The following is a 22,090-nucleotide window of genomic DNA, read 5'->3' as shown; positions in this document are numbered from 1 at the left end:
CTGGGGCCTACAAGTGCTAAAGAAGGGCACATGGACCTCTGGAGGGACAGGGAAGAGAGAGCAGTTCCCACAGCACTGCAGCAGACTTAAGACAAGAAGACCCTGATTCTTGTCATCACTTAATATAGGGTCTCCTGGGGCTCAGAGCCTGGTGCCCTGGAGCACTAAACAGAGTGTGTATTTTCAGGGCTACGTAGGACGTTGTGTTGAGTCTCACCAAGCCACACACTGCCAGAGAAAGGGGTGGGTGACAAAGAGAGGACAGTTCAGGGCCTGGGACTCTAGAACTGTGTAGGGCAGGGACCATGTCTGCTCGGGCAGATGGCTCTCTCTCACCCTAGGGCATCTCAGGTCTGTTTGGACCCCACAACAAGCCATCCTGATGGCCCATCCCCCAGTTCTAGTCCCGCTCTGGGAAGCTTCACTCTGCACAAAGAAGTACGGCCAGGTGCCATGTGTGGACCTGGATGGAGGCAGGCAGAGGAGCCCAGTTATTCAGACCCCCCATATCCCAGAGGTAGTAATAATCTCACCATCACCAGCATGGTCTGTGTGAAAGCACCCACCCCTCCTCCCTTCTTTCCCCTCTGTACTTGCCCAGCATACACATTCCTGCAGCAGAAGAAAGATGGCCTAGGCACTGCTCCTTGCCTCCTCCCCACCTGTAGGCACAGGCTTTTCTGAAGTCATTACTATGAACTGGCCTTGGATTTTGGAGAGCAATCATTGCCTACTGGTGAACTGACCCACCTTCACTCCAAACAATGGCTAGAGACTTCCCTCCTGTCCCAGGGGGTCGCTATGCACTGGGGGTGCTTGCTGTTGGGCACAGAGGCGCTGAAGGGAAAGGTGGGGTCTCATCAAGGCCATTACCATAGAGTTTGAAGTCTGTTATTGGAGAGAGCGCCGAGCCGCAGGTGAAAGTCTGGCCTTGATTGTCTCCCTTGGCTGGGAGGATGTAAGTGCTCAGGTAACCACCATAATCCTAGGAGATATAGAAGGGAAAAAGAAGAGGCAAGGGGTGGGGTCACTTTCCACAACTCAGTAGGAAACTAGCCTCAGCCCCTAGTATGTATGTGTTCATGTAGTTTTTCAAAGATCTGAGCTTTAAATATCCTTGTTGGGTGATAAATGAGACACTAAATAGTTCCCCAGTTCCGTGTTGTGTGATTCAGTCTCCCCCTCTTCAGCACCCAGTGCCCAGAGACCTGGGATAAGTATGCCTAGTGACACAGAGATCGTCTATGTGATCACAGAGACCACAACCTCTGCCTCGGATGGTGACAGAGGAAGGCTGGTGTCCAACTGGTGTCCAGCATTCCAGTCCAGTCTCCCTTCCTCTTCCTCATCTACAGCCAGTGCCTGTCTCTGTGCATCCCACAGAAGCCGAAGCAGAGCTCAGTGACAGGGTGGAGAACAGGCCTTCACACCACCCAGCCCAGGGCTTCATGAAACTCGTAGGGTGAGCCCTTAGCACTCATGTGGCCTGACTGCTGGTGTGGGTCTCCTAGCTGAAGCCGTGCCCATCACTGTCTGGGACCTTCCAAGTATTACAGTCTGCTGAGAAAAGTTAGGGGGGACAGGACAGATCCCCCGAGCATGAATGAGTTGAGAGAACTAGGCATAAATGGTGGATGCAGAAGGCATATGTGAGTAAGTGGGTATATGAGAGAGAGAGAAAGAGAGAGAGAGAGAGAGAGAGAGAGGGAGGGAGAGACAGAGAGACAGAGACAGAGGGAGAGAGGGAGAGAGGGAGATGGAGAGGGAGAGAGGGAGAATGATGGAGGGAGAGGTGAACATTTGTGAGCATATATGTGTGTGTGTGACCATATAAGCAAAGGAACATAATAACATGCAGGTGTGTGTACTTACATGTATGGGCATACAGCTGAAAATACAGTTGTATGCATATGAATGAATATTCTGAGACTGTCTACTTATGTGAACATGTGAGCCCATATGTGAATGCATATGTATGAATGTGTAAATGTTGATGTGGTATAAACACGTATGTGTGAAAGTGTATGTGAACATGTAGCTATATGAATGTGTATGTGTGTGTGTGTGTGTACATGCGTGCATGCATGTATGTGCAAACCTGGGTGTGCCGACCATGGCAACATGGGGTGTGGAGAACCTTATAACTGATGAAGCCTGGGTGACAATCACATCATACCAAGTTCCCCATTGGTTTGATACTGTGTCTAGTTTGTTATATTATAATGTACTGTAGTAGTTTTTTTTTTTTTTATTTTTGAGATAGGGTTTCTCAGTGTAGCCTTGGAACTCACTCCGTAATCCAGGCTGGCCTTGAACTCACAGACATCTGCCTGCCTCTGCCTCTTGAGTCCTTGGATTAAAGGTGTGCGCCACCACTCAGCTTGTCAGTATCTTTAATTGAAGTCTTTCTTTCAGTCTTTCTTTCTTTCTTTCTTTCTTTCTTTCTTTCTTTCTTTCTTTCTTTATTATGTATACAATATTCTGTCTGTGTATATGCCTGCAGGCCAGAAGAGGGCACCAGACCTCATTACAGATGGTTGTGAGCCACCATGTGGTTGCTGGGAATTGAACTCAGGACCTTTGGAAGAGCAGGCAATGCTCTTAACCTCTGAGCCATCTCTCCAGCCCCCCCAGTTTTCTTTTCTTTACCCCCCTCCCTCCCTCCCTCCCTCCCTCCCTTCCTCCCTCCCTCTCTCCTTCCCTCCCCTCCTTCCTCCTCATCTTTGTCCTCCTCTGCAGACAGGACCTTACTATATAGCACAGGCTGACCCTGAACTCTCATCCTTATCTAAGACTCCTAAGTCTGGGGTTATAGGTGTGGACCATGGCACTCAGCACGTCATTTCCTAGGAAGCAGCATTGTTTGTCAGTGGATGATACATGTTTCTTCAAGCCATTCTGCATTTCTTTCAAGCACTTTTTTCCTAGTGGATCTTCAGGATAGTTCTACTTTGCATGGTGGCCTACAGTCTCTGGCCAGAGGTTTCAGGATACAGCTCATAGATGTCCTCTTGGGTGTGTGGAGCAGATACTGCTGCACAGGGTGCTCTGGCCTTAAATGCCCTCATTGTATGAGGAAGGGACACATGAGCCAGGCTGCATACAGAATCACATGTCTCATGAAACAAGAGCAAAGGTCACAGAATGCCAGAGTACTGAAACAGTTGATGGCACCAGGGGCCACTGAGATGGCTCAGTTGGTGAAGGCACTGGCTGCTATGCCTGAAAACCTGAGTTAATCTTGGGATCAACATGGTGGAAGCGAAGGAGCTACTTTTACAAGTTGTTCTCTTATCTCCTTAACTATGTCATAATGTGCGTGCATGTGTGCACGCATGCACACACACAGAGGCATATGGTATAATAATACTAATAAAGAAGTGACAGCCCATAATCAACCATATTAGCATTGGTTGATAAAGAAGCTGCTTTGGCCTATGGCAGGGCAGAATACAGCAAGGCAGGAAATCCAAGCAGACATAGAGGAGGAAGGAAGGCGGAGTCAGGGAGATGCTATGTAGCTGCTAAAGGAGACAGATCCACAGCCTCATGGTGATACACAGATTAACAGAAATAAGTTAATTTAAAATATAAGAGCTATCTAGGAAAACACGAGCCATTGGCTAAACAATGCTGTAATTAATACTTTTTTTGTGTGTGATTATTCGGGTCTGGATAGCTGGGAAATGAAAAAAGCAGTCTCTGTTTACAAGTGGGGAACCCGAGTTGGATGCTCACAAAACTTCTGTTTAAGATACATTTAAACAGAGCCAAACAAAACTTAAACAGACCCGGGCTACTAAACAAAGTGTGAGGTCCCATTTGGCAGAACAGGAAAGCAAAGATCTGGCAAGTAACCCAAGCTGCTGCTTGCCTGGCTCTAGCCGTGGGGGGATGAAGACATCTAAAGGCTCATGGTCCCTCCTCACATGGCACACTTGACTGTGTAGCCCAGCTGGCCACACTCGGATAAAGCCCACTGACAATCGGATGACCCTGGGCCTGCTGTGGCCAGAGAAAGTAATACAGTCCCAGTGGGTATTACTGTCCGAGGCAAAGGAAGAAGGCCAGGCTAGCACTCCTTCTAGATGGACATTGTTATATGTTTGGGGAGAGTGAAATTCATGAAGACCCCCTCACTTCTGCCACTGGGGTGCTGGGAAGTCAGGGGTGTGAGGGTTAGGGGTGCAGTGAGTACTGATGCCCAGTTAAGTTTATCAGTGATCTATGGCCCTGGGCTGCTCACAGGCAGAAGTATCTAGAAACAAGTCTCAGGGCTATCTCGAGGCTCTGTTCTGCCTCTGAGGGGAGCCCACTGGCAACTTTCCCTGAGGCCTTGCCTCCACAGGTGCTCAGGTGGATTAAAGCTCAGATGAAGTGACTCCACAGGCTCACGTTTTGAATGAGGCCCCGGCTGGTAGCATTGTTCTAGAAGATCAATGAACTTTTGGGACGTGGGCCTATCTGGCAGGCATTGATTGGGCCCTCTTTAAATAATAAGGAATTTTGGAATACTAGCTCAGTCAAGATAATAAGGTCACAACCAACTCTATCTCTGGCCACAGTCCCTCTGCTTTCTCTGATTCCTGACCCCTTGCCCTCAGAGAGGTAACGCAGACTCCCATGATCATGGCCGCCATGCCTCCCCGATCATGGACCTAGGAGCCAAGATAAATCCTTTCTCCCTCAAGTTGCTTTTTGTCAGGTATTAGGTGAGAGCCATGAACAGAAACAGGCTCTGTTTTGCTTGTTTCTGGAATCTCCCATATGACACCATCAGGTCCCCCAGTATACACGGCTCACCAGTCTGTGGGGTATATTCTGGTGTTGACTGCAGGGCTCCTCTGAAGGGGTGGGGCTTCCACGAGGAAAGAGATGAGGCATGAGCTCTTGGCTTTCTGAGAATAAGGGATCTCCAGTCTAGGTGGCCTGAGGAAGGGAGGGTGGCCTAGCACACCTTACAAGTAGCCCTTGGAGACCTAATTCCCATCCCTGGGCCTTCACTGCAGCCTGTATGGGCCAGCTGAGGCCATGCCATGAGCTGCCAGGTGGAAACTGCTCTGGTTTAGCCACAGGGAACCCACAGTCTTCATTCCATCCTAGCAAAGGTGGGGAACACTGTGGTTGCACAGAGGAAGTTGTCCACACCCTGGTTCCTGGTTCCTCTTCTTGGAGTGCCCATCAGAACTCACCAGGCTCGGCAAGGGAAGAAATTAGGAGCTCAGTGGAGTTCTCTGATGAGGGCCTGACCTGCTTTCTCTCCTTCTAGTTCATGTGACAAAGGCCAAAGATAGGTTCTCCTGCCCTGCTGCAGTCACTAACCTCTCCCTTTCTCCTTTCTCTCCTTTCTCCCCCTCCCCCAGGGCCGAAGGTGACCTCAGTGACTCAGAAGGAAGCTGACAGTGGGGAGACACAGTTCTAACCTCCAGGGTCCAGAGGCCCTGGCAGAAGACAGTATGACTCACCTTCCCAAACACGGCCACCCGTGTCTTGTCAATGTACTGCTCCTTCAGCATGGTCCTGCAGGCCGAGGGAAGAGAGGCGTGAGATCTAGGCAGGTGTCCTCTACAGCCCATATTCCACAGCCATGCTGACCAGCCTGAAAAATTTCTTCAAACTAAAAAGAACCCTGGGATTCTAAATGCAGCTGCTTATTCCTTTTATTTATTTATTTATTTATTTATTTACTTATTTGGAGCTCCCTTAGTTCACATTCTAAATGCAACGTACCCTAACGAGGCTTCTGGGGAACTTCTAGGTGCCCAGCTGAGCCTTAGAAGCAGCAGGGAGCCCCAGAGGCCCTGCCCATTTTGCCCCACCTCACACCTTCCCTTCTCTAGCAAGGTGCTGGCTTATGTGACCTTACAGGGGACTTTATATCCAGGGCTCCAGGGGTCTATGAGCAGGTGGAAGCATCCAGAGCTAGAGAGCTTCAGGGCGTTAGCATGATGGACTGGCTTCCGTCTCCTCCTTCCACACTGAAAATCTGCCAAGTCTTACAGCCATTCCTGGGCTCTTGTTTTGTGAGCGCCTAGGGTTGAGACGGACGTCACTGGTTTTTCTCTAGAGCATGTTTGCTGTTGGTTTGGATTAGCTATAGAGACCACTCCTTGTTTATAAAAGATGGATGAAAACAGCCATCAGCTCTTTGTCCCTGAGCTCTGAGGAAGTCACTCTAGGGACTACAGGCTCACAGGTTGTCTCAAGGATTCATGATCCTTCTCTGGGGTTCTCCGTAACAGGGAGGAGACACTGCGCCTCAGTGGGACGAGTTAAACCAGATGAGATGAAGTAAGAGCTGAAGAAGACAGGGAGGGAGACCAGGCTGAAGGGCAAGAGGCAAGGACAGTTCTCCCACGACGGCTCCTGGGAGCCCCCTCTAACCTCAGCCTGTTGAGACGCCTCCTCACTTTCCCTGGGAAGTCTGTCTCGTGTACTGTGGGTCACTGACAGTCACCTGCTCCTCCTCCCTACAGACAGAAGCCAGTGTTCATTTGTCCCAGTCCTTCCTCTGATGGGAATTATCCTACAGCCAGAATCAGGGCCACCTGGTCTCCTGGAACACCAGCTTCCTGTCTGATGATACAGCTGTTTGCTGCTGATGCTGAGCCTTGCACTCATTCCTAGGCTGTTTCTTGTTGGCGTTGGTTCTGGATCACTCAGGGTTAAGTCTGGGGAGATGAAATGAAGCTTACTCAGCAGCTTCGAGTCAAGGAGTTCTTTCTTCTTTTCTGGAAGTGTCTTCTGTTGTCCTGACCAATTAGTAACGCTGAAAGACTGTGGAAGCTGATGTTATCATAGTCATGGCTACCCTCAGTTGAGAAAAGTCACTCAGAATGAGGCTGTCCAGCTTGGCGGTATAAATGGGCAGAGCCTGCATCTCGTTGACACTGCTGGTCTTTGGAGCTCCAGTCCTGGGGTCCACCATCTCTGTGGACCTTCAGAGCCTACAACGTTCCTTGCCTTAAAGGCAAATACAAGTGTGTGTGTATGTGTGTGTGTGTTGCTGAGTTCTGTCAAAAGCGTCCTCACATGCCTTCCATGATGGTTGGGCTCTTGAGATGTTTCTATCTGTGCCTTCTTATTTTGCGTGTATGGAGGCTTTGTCTGTGTATGACATGCATGTAATACCCTCACAGGTCATAAGATGGCATTGGGTTCCCCAGAACTGGCTTTATGGAGACAATTCTGAACTACTAGCTACCATGAGGGTGCTGGGGATTGAACCTGGGTCTTCTGGAAGTGCAGCTATCGCTCTTACTCTCTGAGCCATCACTCCAGTCCCATGTGATTTCTGTCTGTAAGATGCATGGGATCTGAAGACATCGTCTTGTCTGTTTTGGTTGGCTCACACTCCCTGATGGGGCTTGCATCTGAACTCTTTTCTGCAAGTTCATGCTCTGAGTCTTGAGCACTTGCTCCTTGGGTGGTGGGGCTGTGTGGGGAAACCATGGAACCTTTAGGAGGTGGGTACCAGATGGCGGGAGTGAAGCAGCAGGGGCAGGCTTCTGAAGGTTGTCGTTCAGCCTTGATTCCAGTCTAGCTCTGTTTCCTGAGCAACCACCAGATGAAGATCAACCTGCACACACTCCCACTGCCGTTAGATCCGGGTGGGTTCTTCATACTCCTTTAAAATTTTGGGGACATTGTAAAGCATAGTTTTGAGTACCTGACCCTTGGTACTGAGCTCCTTCTCTTCTTGGTGGCACTTGGTGGGGTTCACTGACTTGGCAACAGCATGTGGAGAAGGTAAGAACTGAAAACAGGCCACTGCTCAGAGTCCAGAGGGCATTTCTGTCCAGCTGCCCACATATTTACAGGGTCCTCTTTTATGTGGTGAGGAGACCCCTTGGCCTTGCCCCACCCCCACTCATATTCTCTCTCTGGTTTTCATCCCTCCCTCCCTCCCTCCCTCCCTCCCTCCCTCCCTCCCTCCCTTTCTCCCTCTCTCTCTTTCTGGAGATGACTGCACAGCCACCCACAGAAGCCATAGCATAGAGAAGCCAGGCAGACTGCAGTGGTATAAAATGTCCCCCATAGGCTCATGTGTCCCTAGCTGGTGGCATATTTTGGGAGGTTTTAGTAAGTAAAGCCTCATTGGAGGAAGTGGGCCACTGGGAGGTGGGCCTTCAAGTTTATTGCCTAGCCACACTTCCCTCCTCTCTGTTTCCTGACCCAGTGAGATTCGAGGACTCTCAGCCAAGGTTCCTGCTACCATGAACACTGTAGGATCTTCTCAAACTGTGAGCCTAGATAAAACTCTCCTCCCGGAAGAGCTGCTTGTGAGGGACTTGGCCACAGAGATAACAGAAGTAATTAATACATAGACCTGGCTCAGTCTTGGCCTCTATGCTTAGATCATGCTTAGATCTATGCTTAGATCAGTTCAATACGGAAGCCACCAAGCTGTGTGGAAGCCAGCACGGAAGCCTTCAGGAGAATCCTGCTGGCCGTCCTGCTGGCCGTCTCCCTGTCCACAGAGCTCTGTGAGGGCCAGCACAGGATGTGTGTACAGGTGGCAGCAGCAGTGGCTGACATGCCCAAGGTGCAGCCCCTGCTGAGAGCATCCCCGCATCTTCCCTGCCCCACCCCTGTCCTCATGGTCGCTCACCTCACAGCTTCCATCTGGTCCTTCTCCTCCAGGAATCCCAGACGCCTCCGTACTTCATGCAGGAGCTTGGTTCCCTGGAAGCCGCTTCCTCGGCCGTCACACTTGACGACCACTGCTCCATGGCTGCTCACCAACACGGTTTCCCAGGTCACCGCAAACCTCTCTGACACACTCTGACTCCCTGGGGTACCATCCCTAGGAGAGATAGATCTTCAGCATGCTTCATTATGGCTGGGAAGAACCACATCTGAGAAGGTTTCTCCTGCGGGGTGTGTGTTTTTCCCTTTACTCGGTACCCTATGCTCACTCCTTGCCTTGGGTTCTGCTGTCTAGGATGGGTGAGCCAGGTATCATTCACATACCCCCGAGAGATTCCCAAGGCAGCCCAGTCATCTCAAGAATGAGTGTGTGTGTGTGTGTGTTTGTGTGTGTGTATAGGCCAGAGGTCAACTCTGCTGTTGTTCCTCAGGCACCATGTGACTTGTTTTGTGCTGCTGTAGTCTCTCACTGGCCTGGAACTCAACCATGTAGGCTAGGCTGGCCATGTCAGGGAGGCCCAGGGACATTCCTGTTTGCTTCCCCAGTGCTGGGCTTACAGGATATGCAACCATGCCTGGCTTTTTAAAAATATAATTTCTAGAGATAGAATTCAGGTCCTTGTATTGCGTGGCAAAAAACTTTATGTCTCTTCTGGTGAGCATTTCCAACACGATGACACTCTTCCTGTCTGCTTGGGGCTTGACACACCTTGGTCTGCTCCCACCCCCATGCTGCCATTTGAGAGCCCAGGATGCGGGACTCCTCGAGTGGCTCGTTAACTTAGAAACCTTCTTTATGGTGAGTCTGGAAGAAACAGCACACAGCTGGAGCAGTGACTTTCCAGTTTGAAGAACGAGGTGCTTCTCTCCTAGAAGCAGGCATTCGCAGCTCTCACTCTGAGGAGGGTGGGGGCATTGTACTTGGCTCTTTCCTCCTCCATTGAAGACCCCAGGCTGTGGCTTCAAAAGCATTCCCAGCGGAAATGTCTACCATGGGAAATGGCCCGTGCTAAGGACAGGGCCGGACTCGGTGAAGATACGGGTGAGTGACTCTTGTGTCATTATCACACAGTTTCGTGCAGGGTTGTGTTGTGAGGGCTGTGTTGTTTGGCTGGGCTGTGGTAGAAACATCAAGCTGAGCTAGATGATACAGTTTTATAGGACCATCGTCCTATATACTTGTCAAGGACAGAAATGTTCTCATAATCTCACCACAGTGATAAGAAACACACCACTGGAACCTGGGTGCCCCACTGTGTTTCTACCTCTGTGGGGCAGATTCAGGCGTCACAGAAAGAATCCATCCTTTGCTGACCAACCAACCTATCTTTAGAACTCAACAAGCAACATCATGCATCCGACTTCTCCCTTTAAGAGCTCACCATCCCCTTCCCCTGCACCGCTGAGTCCCAAGAAGGCACCCAGAGAAAGAAAGAGGCAGTCATACTTACACCACCAGCAGTAAGGGGTAGTGGGTCGTGTCGGTGAAGGTGGCCGGCTTCAGGATCTGCATTGGCAAGTCTGGAGACAAGGGAAACCCAGCCTGGTCAGGGGCAGCTGGCTAGGAGGTTGTCTTTGCATTTCTGTGGATGCCCTGGGGTGGGAAGGGAACTCCACACAGGGAGCTTTCACAACAACTCGGTGTGAGCCCTTGGGCAGGTCACTGGCCTTGTAACTCTGGTCTGAAGCGCAAATGTCACCTTTTCACACAAGAAGTGTGTTAACTTCCTCAGGGCTCACAGGTACCTGCTGGTGGCAGAATTCCACACAGGGAGAGCCCTGGAGGGCTGGGTCAGCCAGGCACCAGAGACGGATAGGTTTATTTTTATTACACACACACACACACACACACACACATACACACACACACACACACAGATACAGATGTGCCAGAGAACAGTGTTGGATCCTATGGAACTAGAGTTACAGACTGTAAGGAGCTGCCATGTAGGTGCTGGGAATTAGACTTGGGTCTTCTGGAAGAGCAGTCAGTGCTTTTAACTGCTGAGCCAGCTCTCCAGCCCAAACAGATGGATATCTGCGAGCAGGTGTTCTGGAAGAGTCTGAGGTGAAGGGGTATGTTGGAGGGAGAGGTGTGCTGAATTGAGCGGGGAGGGGCACCTCTCTACCGTGACAAGTGACTTTGCAGGTTCATACCAGCAGGTCTGACTCTCTGCTGGATCCTCAAGGACTGGACTCTAGAGAAGGAGCTGTAGTAGCTGTGCTGTTCTTGTGGCCACCAAGGTCACTGGGTTTAGTCATCAGTAGCATGAGATGGCGGGGGAGGGGGGAGTAATAACCAAGTCTCAGGAAATTATCCCACACCAGTTTCTTTGTTCAGCCCACCTCCAGAACAAGCCTCACTGCCCCAGCAGGAATTTGTTTATTGAGGGTAACTACAGCCCAGATTACCAAGGCCCAGCAATTAAATGGGAATTAGTGGTTTCCTAGTGCAGCGACTGCAGACGCACCCCAGCCCTGGCAGCCTGCTCCCAGACAGCCTTTCATTACTGACTCAGCCTGACTGTTAATGGCTTGCAAATTGGATCCGTGGCTCAGGGACTGGCAGCGAGGCAGGCATTGCAGGGTATCACAGAGATAGCCACAAAACCTGGTGTGGTCACACCCGGGGTGGACCTTTGGAAGTAGTTGCCTGCCCAACGACCACACTGAAGAAGCCTTTCTGCGCAACACTTACTTTCCCAAGAAGCCTTATCTGGCAGTGGAAATGAAAAACAAAACTGTAAACAGGTCTAGGGAAAGGGATCAATGTGGTCCAAACGTTTTGCTCCAAAGGGTGGCTTCCCCGTGCCAGGCCTTGGTGGACCTGGTGGTCCCTGGTACCCTCTCCTGCCACAATGCTGGGGAGGCCTGGGAGCAGGGCTCAGTGCTATTGATGTTCCTACAGGCCCTTAGTGGCTTTCCTAAGGGAAGGTGATGATGTCAGTTTCCAGAATGTGAAGATGCAATGACAGCCATAGGCGGAGCAACGAGGAGGAAGGGGCTTTTGGAACTGCAAGGGAGAGGAGACCTAGCAGGGAGACAAGTCACACTGGAACCTAGCCACAAAAGCCTGGAGCAAGGACATGCTGCAGCAGGTCAGAGCGGCATGCTCTGGACAATATCCAGAGCATAGACGCAGTTCTTGGCCAGAGTAGACCGTCTCAGTTGTGGGTGCAGTTTTTTAAATTCTTCTTCCTCCTGAGGCTACCTACCCCCTTCCTTGTCCCTTTCTCAGAGCTTCGACAAGAGGAAGTCTCTGGATTGGGGTGGGTTGGAGGGAACTGGACTCACACAGTCTAGCCAGCTTCCATGTTCCTGACTCCAGAGGTGGATGGGGCTTCCTACAGGATATCAGGGACAACACGAGCATTTCTGGAAGTAGTGTGATCTCACACGACTTGATGAGGGACCTGGGGTGTTTTGGTGAGTGGTCTGGGATGGACCACACGGGTTGTTGGTGGGCTGCTGGTGGCATCATGTCACGCTTGGGGTCTGGTAAGGGCAGAGTCCACAGGGGGCTCCCTAAACCATGTTTATTCTTGCCTAAGCTGTGCTCTGGATGATGCTGTTATGTCTATGTCAACCCAAAGCCCACTGAAGGGATCGTTTACAACCCCTGGTCCAGTGCACGCAACCTTCCTACACAATTTGGCTCAATCTCTGTTTTTTTCTGAACACCCACGTCATTTGCTTTCCATTGTAAATGAGTTGTCCTACTCTGTTCACTATGTGGTCATATTGTGCCACTTGGGGTACTTGCTTCCTGCTCCTGGGAGTGTGCAGCCTGCAGGTGGCTGCATATTGTCCAGGCTGCAGAACACAGGGTATATGCTAACAGTCCGGTACCACTGGCTCCACTGATGAGCCAGAGCAGATGCAGGTGTTGTAGAGACGGCTCTACTTCTAGATGCCTGCAAGGTATATATAGTTCCACCTGCTCCTCCTCGAGTCTTGTCTGTTTCCCCTATGTAGTAATAAGGGGCGGCGGGGCTGCATCCCCAGCACCCCGGCAGCCTGGCTAGCTTATGCTCCGAAATAACAACACACAAACTGTATTCATTTAAACACTGCTTGGCCCTTTAGCTCTAGCCCTTACAGGCTAATTCTCACATCCTGATCAACCCATCTCTAATAATCTGTGAGAACCGGTCTTACCGGGAAGATTCTAGCCTAGTCCATCCTGGGTTGGAGCTTCATGGCGTGTGTCTGCCTGGGAGCCGGGCATGGTGTCTCTGCTCCAGCGAGCAGAGCTGTCGAGTCTGAGCTCACTTCCTCTTCCTCCCAGCGTCCTGTTCTGCCTACTCCTCCCACCTATCTTCCAACCAATAAAATGGGCCAAGGCAGTTCCTTTATTAGCCAATGACCTTCCTCCATCACCCCTAAGCCTGGCCACCTTCTCCTCTCCAGCCAGAGCTCTGTCAATGACTGTGGATCAGGCAGAATCCTCCCAGGAATTGAGGCCTGGCCATTACTGCAGAGATGTTGGCAAGAGAGATCCAGATGAATGACTAGGGGTACCTTGGAGCTTTGGGAGTCTAAGTAACAGCTAACTAAACAGTGCTGTGTTCAGTTGCAAGAGAACCTAGGAAGGATAGGAATGGAGATGATATTGAACGCTGGGGCTTTCTAGGGTTAAGGACAATGGGCAGCTGTGAGTTCAGAGTCAGCCAGGGTGAGCTGGGGGCCACACAGATTGAGAGATGAGGTTTTGAGCTAGCTTCCACCAGCTGGTTCCAGCAAACAGGATGGTTCTCATAGCCTAGCGCTAAGGCAGCACCCAAGGAACAAGCCAGTGGCTGGAGTGTGAAAGCAAAAGCCCAGGGAGCAGTGCCAAGAACGCCTCAGGCAGTGACAATGACCCCCTGCATGCATCTCTCCAGCATCAAGGATGCCTCTCACTAGCTCACAGCCAGCATCTGGAGGCAAGACACTGAGCATGAAAGATAGCATGATACGGAGGACAGAAGGCATTCTCCCGGATGTGGTAACCTGAGGAGAGTTTCCATTCTCATCTCGCGAGGGGAGAAACCACCAGCTCTGCCAAGGTGTTCTGTTGACCTTTCTAAGGGCAGAAACGTGGTACTTACTGTAATCTTCCATCTCGATTTTCCGGTATTCGATTTTAGGCATCTGCCGATCACTGATGGCCTTCTGCACATGCTCATTTGCTTCCAAGTCAAAAATTTCTGGAAAGGGCAAAAGAAAGACACATTGGATTCTTGGACCTATGTGGGCTGTAGGTTCTCACATGTCTTCCCCACTTCTTCGCAGGAACATCCCTGGAGGTTGCTTGCCACTGCACAGAGCGAGAAGATGTGTTACCAGATAGCTCATTCGAGCCCCATGATCCTAACTTCAAATCAGGAACAGGGGCACATCAGAGTACAACTCTGCGTTCAATCCTCCCACCTCCTCCTCTGTACATGTCTGTTCTCCCGACATGTGTCATTGGTATGACCCATTCTAAGTCTGTTGGGTTTAGGAAAAAGTTATCTGTGGGGAAAAATCGCCACCATGACCAGGTGATGACAGCGGAGAAGTCACTGGACTGTCGCTTCTATCAGCCACCCCACCCCCAGATTTCTTACTTTAACCTATGAGTTATCTGGTCTTTAGAGACTTGGAGTTGGTGACCATAGCCAGAGATAGCAAAGTCCTTTGCAATCTGAGGGCCTGGCTTCTCTCATGCAGGTTGTCTGCTTAGGGTAATTGCACTGTGACTAATCTGCACGGCTCTTCAGGGCTCTTTCTTCTCAGGATACAACACACAAACTCCCTGTTGACAGTTTCTTGAGCTAGAATGGAGAAAGCCTGTTTTGTTCACCCGCTGAAATGGCCGTGAGACCCTATTTCGCCATCTCATATGTAATAAACACACTGGGCTTCCTCTTCTCTTCTCTTCTCTTCTCTTCTCTTCTCTTCTCTTCTCTTCTCTTCTCTTCGTGTTTGTTTTTTGAGACAGGGTTTCTGTGTGTAGTCCTGGCTGTCCTGGAACCCACTCTGTAGATCAGGCTGGCCCCAAACTCACAGAGATTCACCTGCCTCTTCTTCCCAAGTGCTGGGATTAAAGGCGCATGCCACCAATACCTGACTGCTTCTTTTCTTTCCTTAAGGTTACATGTAGGGTCGGCTTGTGGCTCAATGTAGAAGGGAACTCTGTCTTCAGGGGATTCTGCCTTTAGCTTGTCCAGTTTCCTGGAAGGCTGGAATTGGGGAATGTTTTAAAGCCATGGTCCTATGAAGAGTGTTGGGTTCTCTTATGACCCCTTTACAAAGGTTCTCAAAGGCATCAGCGGTTAACTCATGGCTCCAGTGATCACTGATTTTATTTTTGAGTGACACACAGCAGTGGGTGTCTCTAGGATCATCACCATCCACAGAAGCAGGAATGGTACCCTCCTGGGGAGGTGGGGCATGGGAGTTTTCCTGTGCCTGTGATGAGCTGATAAGCTGTTGAAACTGACTGGCAAGCTACCAGCCACACGTGGCCATTCAGCTCTGACTTTCACCTTAGACAGCCGCCAACCCTGGGTTTCTGCCTAAGGCTTTCCCTCGCTCCCTGGGTGGCCTTTTGCTACCCCTCCAGGACAGTCACAAAGGAAACAGGACTGAGAGATCCTCCAGGGGTCTCAGGAAGCCTAAGGCTCTGTGAGGTCCCAGAGTTCAGGATGCCTGAGGACACAGGGCTGACAGTTAACCATCCCCTGCTCTGAGTGACATCAACAACACAATGAAAGCAAGCATTCAGGAAACTGAGTGGAGAGTCTTGGGTGCTTGAAAGACTAATTATGTATGGGGGTTACTATTCCATGATGGCCAGGATTCCGACCCTGTTCACTGATAGCCCTAGACCCAAGCTTAGTGTAAGAATCAGGGCCCAGACCTTAAGATCCTGTCTCAATGCCTCAGCACATGGAGGTCCCTTATAATCCGTGGACTGGCTGGTTTTATGGCCACTAAATACAAGCCAGAGTCATGTGGGACTAGGAAACCTCAGCAGAGAGAGGGAAAGTCTTCATAGTACTGGCCTGCAGGCAAGTCTGCAGTGCATTCTCTTGACTGATCATTGCAGCGGGAGGGCCTAGCTCATTATGGGTGGTGACACCCCTGGGCCGGTGGTCCTGGGTTCTATAGAGTATAGACTGAGCAAGCCACGAGGAGCAAGCCAGTACTCAGCTCTTCTCCATGGCCACTGCTTCAGATCCTGCCCTGAGTTCCCAGGATGATCTATATGATGAAATAAACCCTTTCCTCTCCAAGTTGCTTTTGGCCATGGTCTTTTATCCCGGCTCTAAGACAACCTGGAAAGAGCCTTCCATTGCCACCACTCTGCCTGAAACTGTGATTGACCTAGGCGTGGCATAGGGAAGGGGCCTGGAATGGGTGAATACAGGTTGGCTGCAAACATGGGAACACATGGTTATTGGTACAATCAGCAAAGGCCCAACGAAGATGGGTACATGGATCTCACTCAGATTCTGCCACCAGGGCACTATGGGAACTTCATTTATGGAAGCGGGTAAGCACCAGGACCAATTCAGAGCCCCTCACGATTGGCCCACCTCTCTTTACATCTGTCTGATCTGTATGAACTGGTACTAACGGGACTCTACAGTCTTACATGTTGTTCTGGATGGAGAGGTGCAAACTCAGATCACCAGTGTGTGCAGTTGCCCACCTGGTTCAGCTTTCCCAGAGTGAATGCAGACACAGCCAAATACCCATCACCCACGCCAAGCCCTGGCAGGTCTGGCCTTGTGTGGGGCGTAGCAAGTTCTAATCGCTCACTGACTATTCAGGCTGCCTTTGAATAGCTCTCTCCTCTCTATTGAAATCCTACCTTCTGCAGAAGAGCACCAAAGCAACAGACTATTAAATTTAGTTAAATATTAGATTTCTCGTTTAATGATTGCCCACGCAGTCGGGTTTATCAGCAGAGAACTGGTGGTCTCACGGGGGAGCTGGGTTCAGCTAGTTTATTTGTTTCCCTAATTGCATTCAAAGAGGGCAGGAGCTCAGAGGAGAAATAAGAAAAGATCGGTGCATTCCCCGAGGACTCTGCCTTTGACTTCAGGGCAGCAGGGACCTCTGGGCTGCAGCACACACATGGCCACTCCTTAATTAAATGTGAGCCCCTCTAATATTTGGTGGAATTAGCTATTATCAGATCTGGACACAGTGAGCCCACAGAGACAAATGGCTGCTCAGGAAGCCACTTCCGGGGTTGCATGGCCTACGGGCTGTTCCCACATGGCCCTGGGGCTTGGAGCGCTCACCCCTTTGCCGCATCATTGGAAAATTGGTGACCAGACTGCAATGGAGACCGCAAGCAGCTGATCTGGAGGGGAAGGGGCTGCCTGGTCCTTGGCTTGTGGTTTCTTTTCTGTAGGCTATGACTGCCCAGGCTGTGAGTAGACAGACAGATGTACACAGTGCTTCTCTAGCAGCTCTGGTCAGGCAGCACCCCACTCCCACCCACTGCTCTTCACTGGCTTTTTTTTTTTATGGCTCCCCCATGCATCATTCTTCTCTGTCTTTGCTCTTTGCGGCAGAGGCCACCCATAAACCCTGGGATACATCCCTCAGCTAACTCAAAGAGCAGGCCCAGAAGAATAAAGGCTTTTCAGCTTCCTCCCCTCAACTGGATCTCTTTTCACTCTGAGCCCGCTAGGCTTCCTTGCTACAGCCAGTTTGACAGCTTGTGACCGAGGGACTGTTCTTCAGCCATGACTCTCACTGAGTCCCTGGATAGATGCTGAGCATCTTGAAGGCAGGATTCAGATAGGTGGGCTTATCGCTAGCCTCTCCAGCATCGTGCTGGACTTTGTGCTGGGCTGCTGTGCATGTCGGGGGCACTATGTTCATGAAGGGCTATGCTGTGGTTGGCACACTGGTCAGCTGCTGGTACTTCAGGGGGAGCCCCCTGAGAGGTGCTTGCAGGAAGTGAGGTCTCTGGGTCTCCCCTGGTTCTCTCTGTAGACACCTGAGGGTATGGATACCATGCATCTGGCTTATGCTCCTTCACTTGACCTTTATTATGTACCAGCTTGTTGATCCAAGACTCTGTAATGGGACCTCAAAGCTGGCCATTGACTCTTCCCAGAAGGTTGCTGTGTGCACCTCTGGGGTCCAGAAGACTTTTTACAATCAACAGAAGGTTTTGTGGATTGACTCCTCGGTCTCTGCCTCATGTGTTTGTCCCCATGTCCATCAAGGCCTCATACATGACCGAAACAAACCTTTTGAGTACCTTATCTTGGACCTCCTGCCAGCAGGTGGATTTCACATTGATGACCTGAGACCACTGCATTGACATAGACAACTCCTGGTGATGGGCAAGGACTTTTTGGCAACACGGAAGGGTTGTGGCCCTTTGGCATCAGCAAAACTGCCAAGGGATATGACTAAGCTTGAAATAAATTCCCCTCTAATTGTAGGAGGTAGATAGGCTGTTATTTTTTTGGTATATACATCGTGGAAGGAGTTTTAAAAAGGTGGAAGGAGCTGGAGAGATGGCTCAGAGGTTAGGAGCACTGGCTCCTCTCCCAGGGGACTCAGATTCTCAGCACCCACAAGTCACAAGTGTAACTCAATTTCAGAGGACCCAATGCCCTCTTCTGGCCTCTGAAGGCATCTGTGCATCCAAGGCACAGAAACATATGCAGAAAAAAACACCTGCACACGGAAAACAAAATTAAACCAAATGGTGGAGTTACTAGAACCCTCCTCTTACACCTACTCCAGTGCTTTTGGGACACCTTCGCAAACAAAGGGTCCAGTTACCACAGAAGTGGGAGAATACACACACCGTCTCTCACAGATGTGTTTGGGCGGGAAGAAGTACCATCCATACACCACAGCTGTGTCACTGCGGTAGTTCACCCCTGTTACATTAGGGGCGGCAGCGGTGTGTGATGTGGACACCGCGACTGTAAAAGCACTTCAATGACTTCGCGCCTGGGCAACACTGGCACAGAGGTCTAGGGGAGGCAGGGGAATGTTAGCAGCAGTAAACACTGAAAAGAAGGATGCAAATTTCTGACTGTTGAAGAAGAAACGGTCTAAGACTGTTGAAAGGGATGAGGGCAGGGGATTCAGATTCCATCGACTCATGCCATGACTCTGTGCCCAGATGAAAACATCCTTGGCGCAGCTTTTCTTGTTCTTTTCTGTTTGGAGCCGAGGTGGGAAGCCAGGGCTGTGTGCATGCTCGCTAGGCAAGTGCTGTCCCACTGAGGGACACCTCAGCCCCATGCAGCTCTTTCTCCAGGAAAATCTCTCAGCTCAAGCACGTATGAGGAGACTCTAATGCATTATTTGTCTCCTGTTGATCCCGCTGACATTTAAATGGGAGTGTGTCTAGGCAAGTAACCTTCGCTGGCCTGGAACTCACTATGTAGACCAGGCTGGCCCTAAACTCACAGAGATTCGCCTGCCTCTGTCCCTGTCTCCAGGGCCGGGAAAGGTGTGCACCATTACACCTGGCTGATGTTTCTCTTTTCTTCCCACCAAACTGTTTCTGAAATATTTGAAATCTGTCGTTATTAGATACAAACTTGCACTGTGTGCCATAAGAGTTGAGGATAAATCGGGCGCCAGGACTCAGAACTGGTGCCTGCCTCTCTTTGTGCACTGTACACACGTTATGTTACTGGGGACGTTCCCCATGGCTGTGGTTGGCCAGGCTGTCCTGAGGCTTGGCTATACTTCCCGAGAGCAGAATTCCACCCTGCAGCCACAGTCTGGAAGTCTCTGGCACTGTCTTGGGACAGATGCCACATCAGATGAGTGTCCATTTGGTTTGTCACTTCTGTGCCAGAGGAGGTCCACTGCAGGCTATTGTCCTGCTCTGCTGGGGCCGGAGATGAGCAAGGCTTTGAGGGCCAAGGACTATAGAAAAACCGCAAGACCCTGGTTAGCATGGGCCTCCTGTCCCTGAACTTTAGGGGCAAGGTGGCTCTGTTTAATTGTTTAGCAACAGGGTTCCATGTACCCCAGTCTGGCCTCAACTTGCTATGGACCTGAAAACGAGACCAGAGGTGGGCAGGATGTGGGTGCCCACAGATACAGCCCATGTGATGTCACCAGGGCACTCATTTTAACCCAGAGGATGTATAATTGCCCATGAACCCCCTGTGGTCCCAGCTCTCTCCCACATGGGACCAGAGCCAGCATCTGTCTTGCACGTCCATCTACATACAGGACCAGTGGCAGACAGATGTGGCTCTGCTGGTGTTTTCTTTTCCCATCTCTGAGTGGTTGGAAGCCTTAGACACATGAGGAGCCTTTGGTGCCCGTGATAATGACATTCTTAAGGAAACAGCTTTTAAATAATTCAGAGTCACATCTGTCAACACCCCACAGGCTCTGTTTGGAGATACGATTTCCTAAAGGGCAGAAAGTCAAGTATCCCCAGGGGCAGGGAGGCTGGGATGATGATGAGAGGGAGGACCAAGCTCTCTGTAACATGACTCCACCTTTCCTAACAGGGCTGCGCTAGAATAGAATGACAAGCCCCACTGTCACCCAACCACAGTTGTCCTATGGCCCAACCCCCTTACTGTGCTTGTAACCAACACAGGCTGCTCAAGGCAAGGCATCCTACAGCTTCCTTAGGACCACCTGTTCTTGAGCTCAGTGGCTTGCACACTGCCCCTCTGAATGCACGGGGCTGCAGTTTCCTCAGAGAAGCCCAAGGCCCACTCAAAGGTGTGCTCCCAACAGGGAAAGAGCCCAGAGGCTTCACACACCCTGCCCTAGCAGGAGAAGGTGCAAGAACCTCTGGTTCAGTGTTCCCTCAGCAGACTGCAAGCAGAGAGATTGGAACAGGGGTCCTAGAGGCTACTGTTTCCTTGGCGACCACGGCCGAGGTTCCTGGGTCCTGGGTTCAGGCAGCAGAGCGGTCAGCAACTATGGAGTGCTGTGCAGGCACAAGGGGAGTTTCAGATTTCCCATTCTTTCCGATTTTAGAGTCTCTGCATGTTCCATTGTTTATCTGGGCACAAGACTCAAGTCTGAACACTAGATTTGTTTCTGTCTCATGGACACGGTAACCCCTCGACCTGAAGGCAATTTCGGATGATATTACCAGTGTGTCTGTATTGTGACTGCGGCCTATCACATGTCAACACGCTCATACTCAAGAAGTTCCAGGTTTTGGAGCATTTGGATTTTAGATTTTTGGGTTGGGGATATTCACTCAGCCTGTAAAAGAAAAGTGCTCTAAGGAGTCACCTTTTTTTGGACTGGAAAATCAGTCCAACACTTGGGCCCTTGGGCAATTCATCCAAGGTCCATGCCTCTATTCTCTGAACCTGTGCAGAGAAGTCCACAAATGCATACAGTATTCCAGATGGTCCTGGCCCTACATGGTTCATAACACATGCGGGAAAGCTGCTGGCTTCAAGGACCCTGGCTGGAAGACACCCGTCTGGATAGGCAAGAGGATAAATGCTCACAGAGCATCTGGTTGCTAAGTGATGCTCTGTGGGCTTCTGCAGGCTGGTGAGGTCATCATCTGCAGGTTAGGCCACTTCACTGTGTCTTTACCCTGATCCTGGAACTTTCTCAGGGCCTTATTATTATCTTTAAACCTCTCTCTTTCTCACTCTGTATGTTCATCTGTAAGTATAGGCATGTGTATAACATGGCGTGTGTGTGGAGGTGAGAAGACGTCCTTTGGTATGATCCTCACCTACTTTGAGACAGGGTTTCTTGTTCTCTCTCCAGGACTTTTTTTTTTGGGGGGGGGGCGGTTTCGAGACAAGGTTTCTCTGTGTATATCCATGGCTGTCTTGGAACACACTCTGTAGACCAGGCTGGCCTCAAACTCACAGAGATCCACCTGCCACTGCTTCCTGAGAGCTGGGATTAAAGGTGTGTGCCGCCACTGCCTGGAACTTCAGGGATTTTTTTAATCATGGAAGGAAGTGACTGACCTGAACCCTACCTGGGCCCTTGGGCTGGTCCAAGATGCATCTGCTTTGCTGCCTGCCTGAGGCATACATCCATGATGTGTTGCAACCATGCACCTGGCACAGAGACTGCCAAGAGGCTGTGACCATGGCATGGACAAGATCCTATCACCTAGACCAGGGGCCTAGGGGTGGAAGGGATGTGTGGCCTCACCCAGAAGTCACTAATTTGACAGACAAGGGACAAGCTCCAAGCCTTACATTCAAGGCTGCCATTTGAGGGGGTGTTATGCTGGGCTGTGGTGTGTTGTAGCGGGCTAGCAATCCCCATTACAAGTTCTGCACACTAGGAGAGAGTCATGCACTCCCACAGACCCCTGGAGGCTGGACGCACTGCTGGCTCTGACATTTGACCAGGACTTTTCCTTCCAGGTGGACCTGGCCAACTCCTGTCAGGGTGGTTGTTCCCAGGAGCTGCAGAAGGCAGCAGACTCGCACTGGGGGGCCAGGGCTTTGGGCTCCTG

At 50.7% G+C, this 22,090-nt stretch overlaps 1 protein-coding gene across 4 annotated transcripts in view; it reads right to left on the bottom strand.

Moving 5' to 3' along the window:
- The window catches only part of Dpp6 (dipeptidyl peptidase like 6), an 866,060-nt gene that overhangs the window by 5,791 nt on the left and 838,179 nt on the right, over positions 1 to 22,090 (bottom strand). For all 4 annotated transcript variants that reach the window (XM_041640587.1, XM_041640589.1, XM_041640586.1 and 1 more), the window contains exons 18-22: positions 13,740 to 13,838; positions 10,101 to 10,170; positions 8,612 to 8,806; positions 5,466 to 5,520; positions 874 to 985 (exon numbers count right to left, since the gene is read on the bottom strand). In XM_041640587.1, the coding sequence (XP_041496521.1) occupies positions 874 to 985; positions 5,466 to 5,520; positions 8,612 to 8,806; positions 10,101 to 10,170; positions 13,740 to 13,838 (531 nt within the window). The remainder of the gene's footprint in view (positions 1 to 873; positions 986 to 5,465; positions 5,521 to 8,611; positions 8,807 to 10,100; positions 10,171 to 13,739; positions 13,839 to 22,090) is intronic.

This window comes from Microtus oregoni, unplaced genomic scaffold (genome assembly GCF_018167655.1).
Source record: "Microtus oregoni isolate MIOR12 unplaced genomic scaffold, Mior012 000064F_ref0000363, whole genome shotgun sequence".
NCBI classification, from domain to species: Eukaryota; Metazoa; Chordata; class Mammalia; order Rodentia; family Cricetidae; genus Microtus; species Microtus oregoni.
The sequence above is the reverse complement of the archived record's forward strand: the minus strand, read 5'-3'. Positions and strand labels throughout refer to the sequence as shown.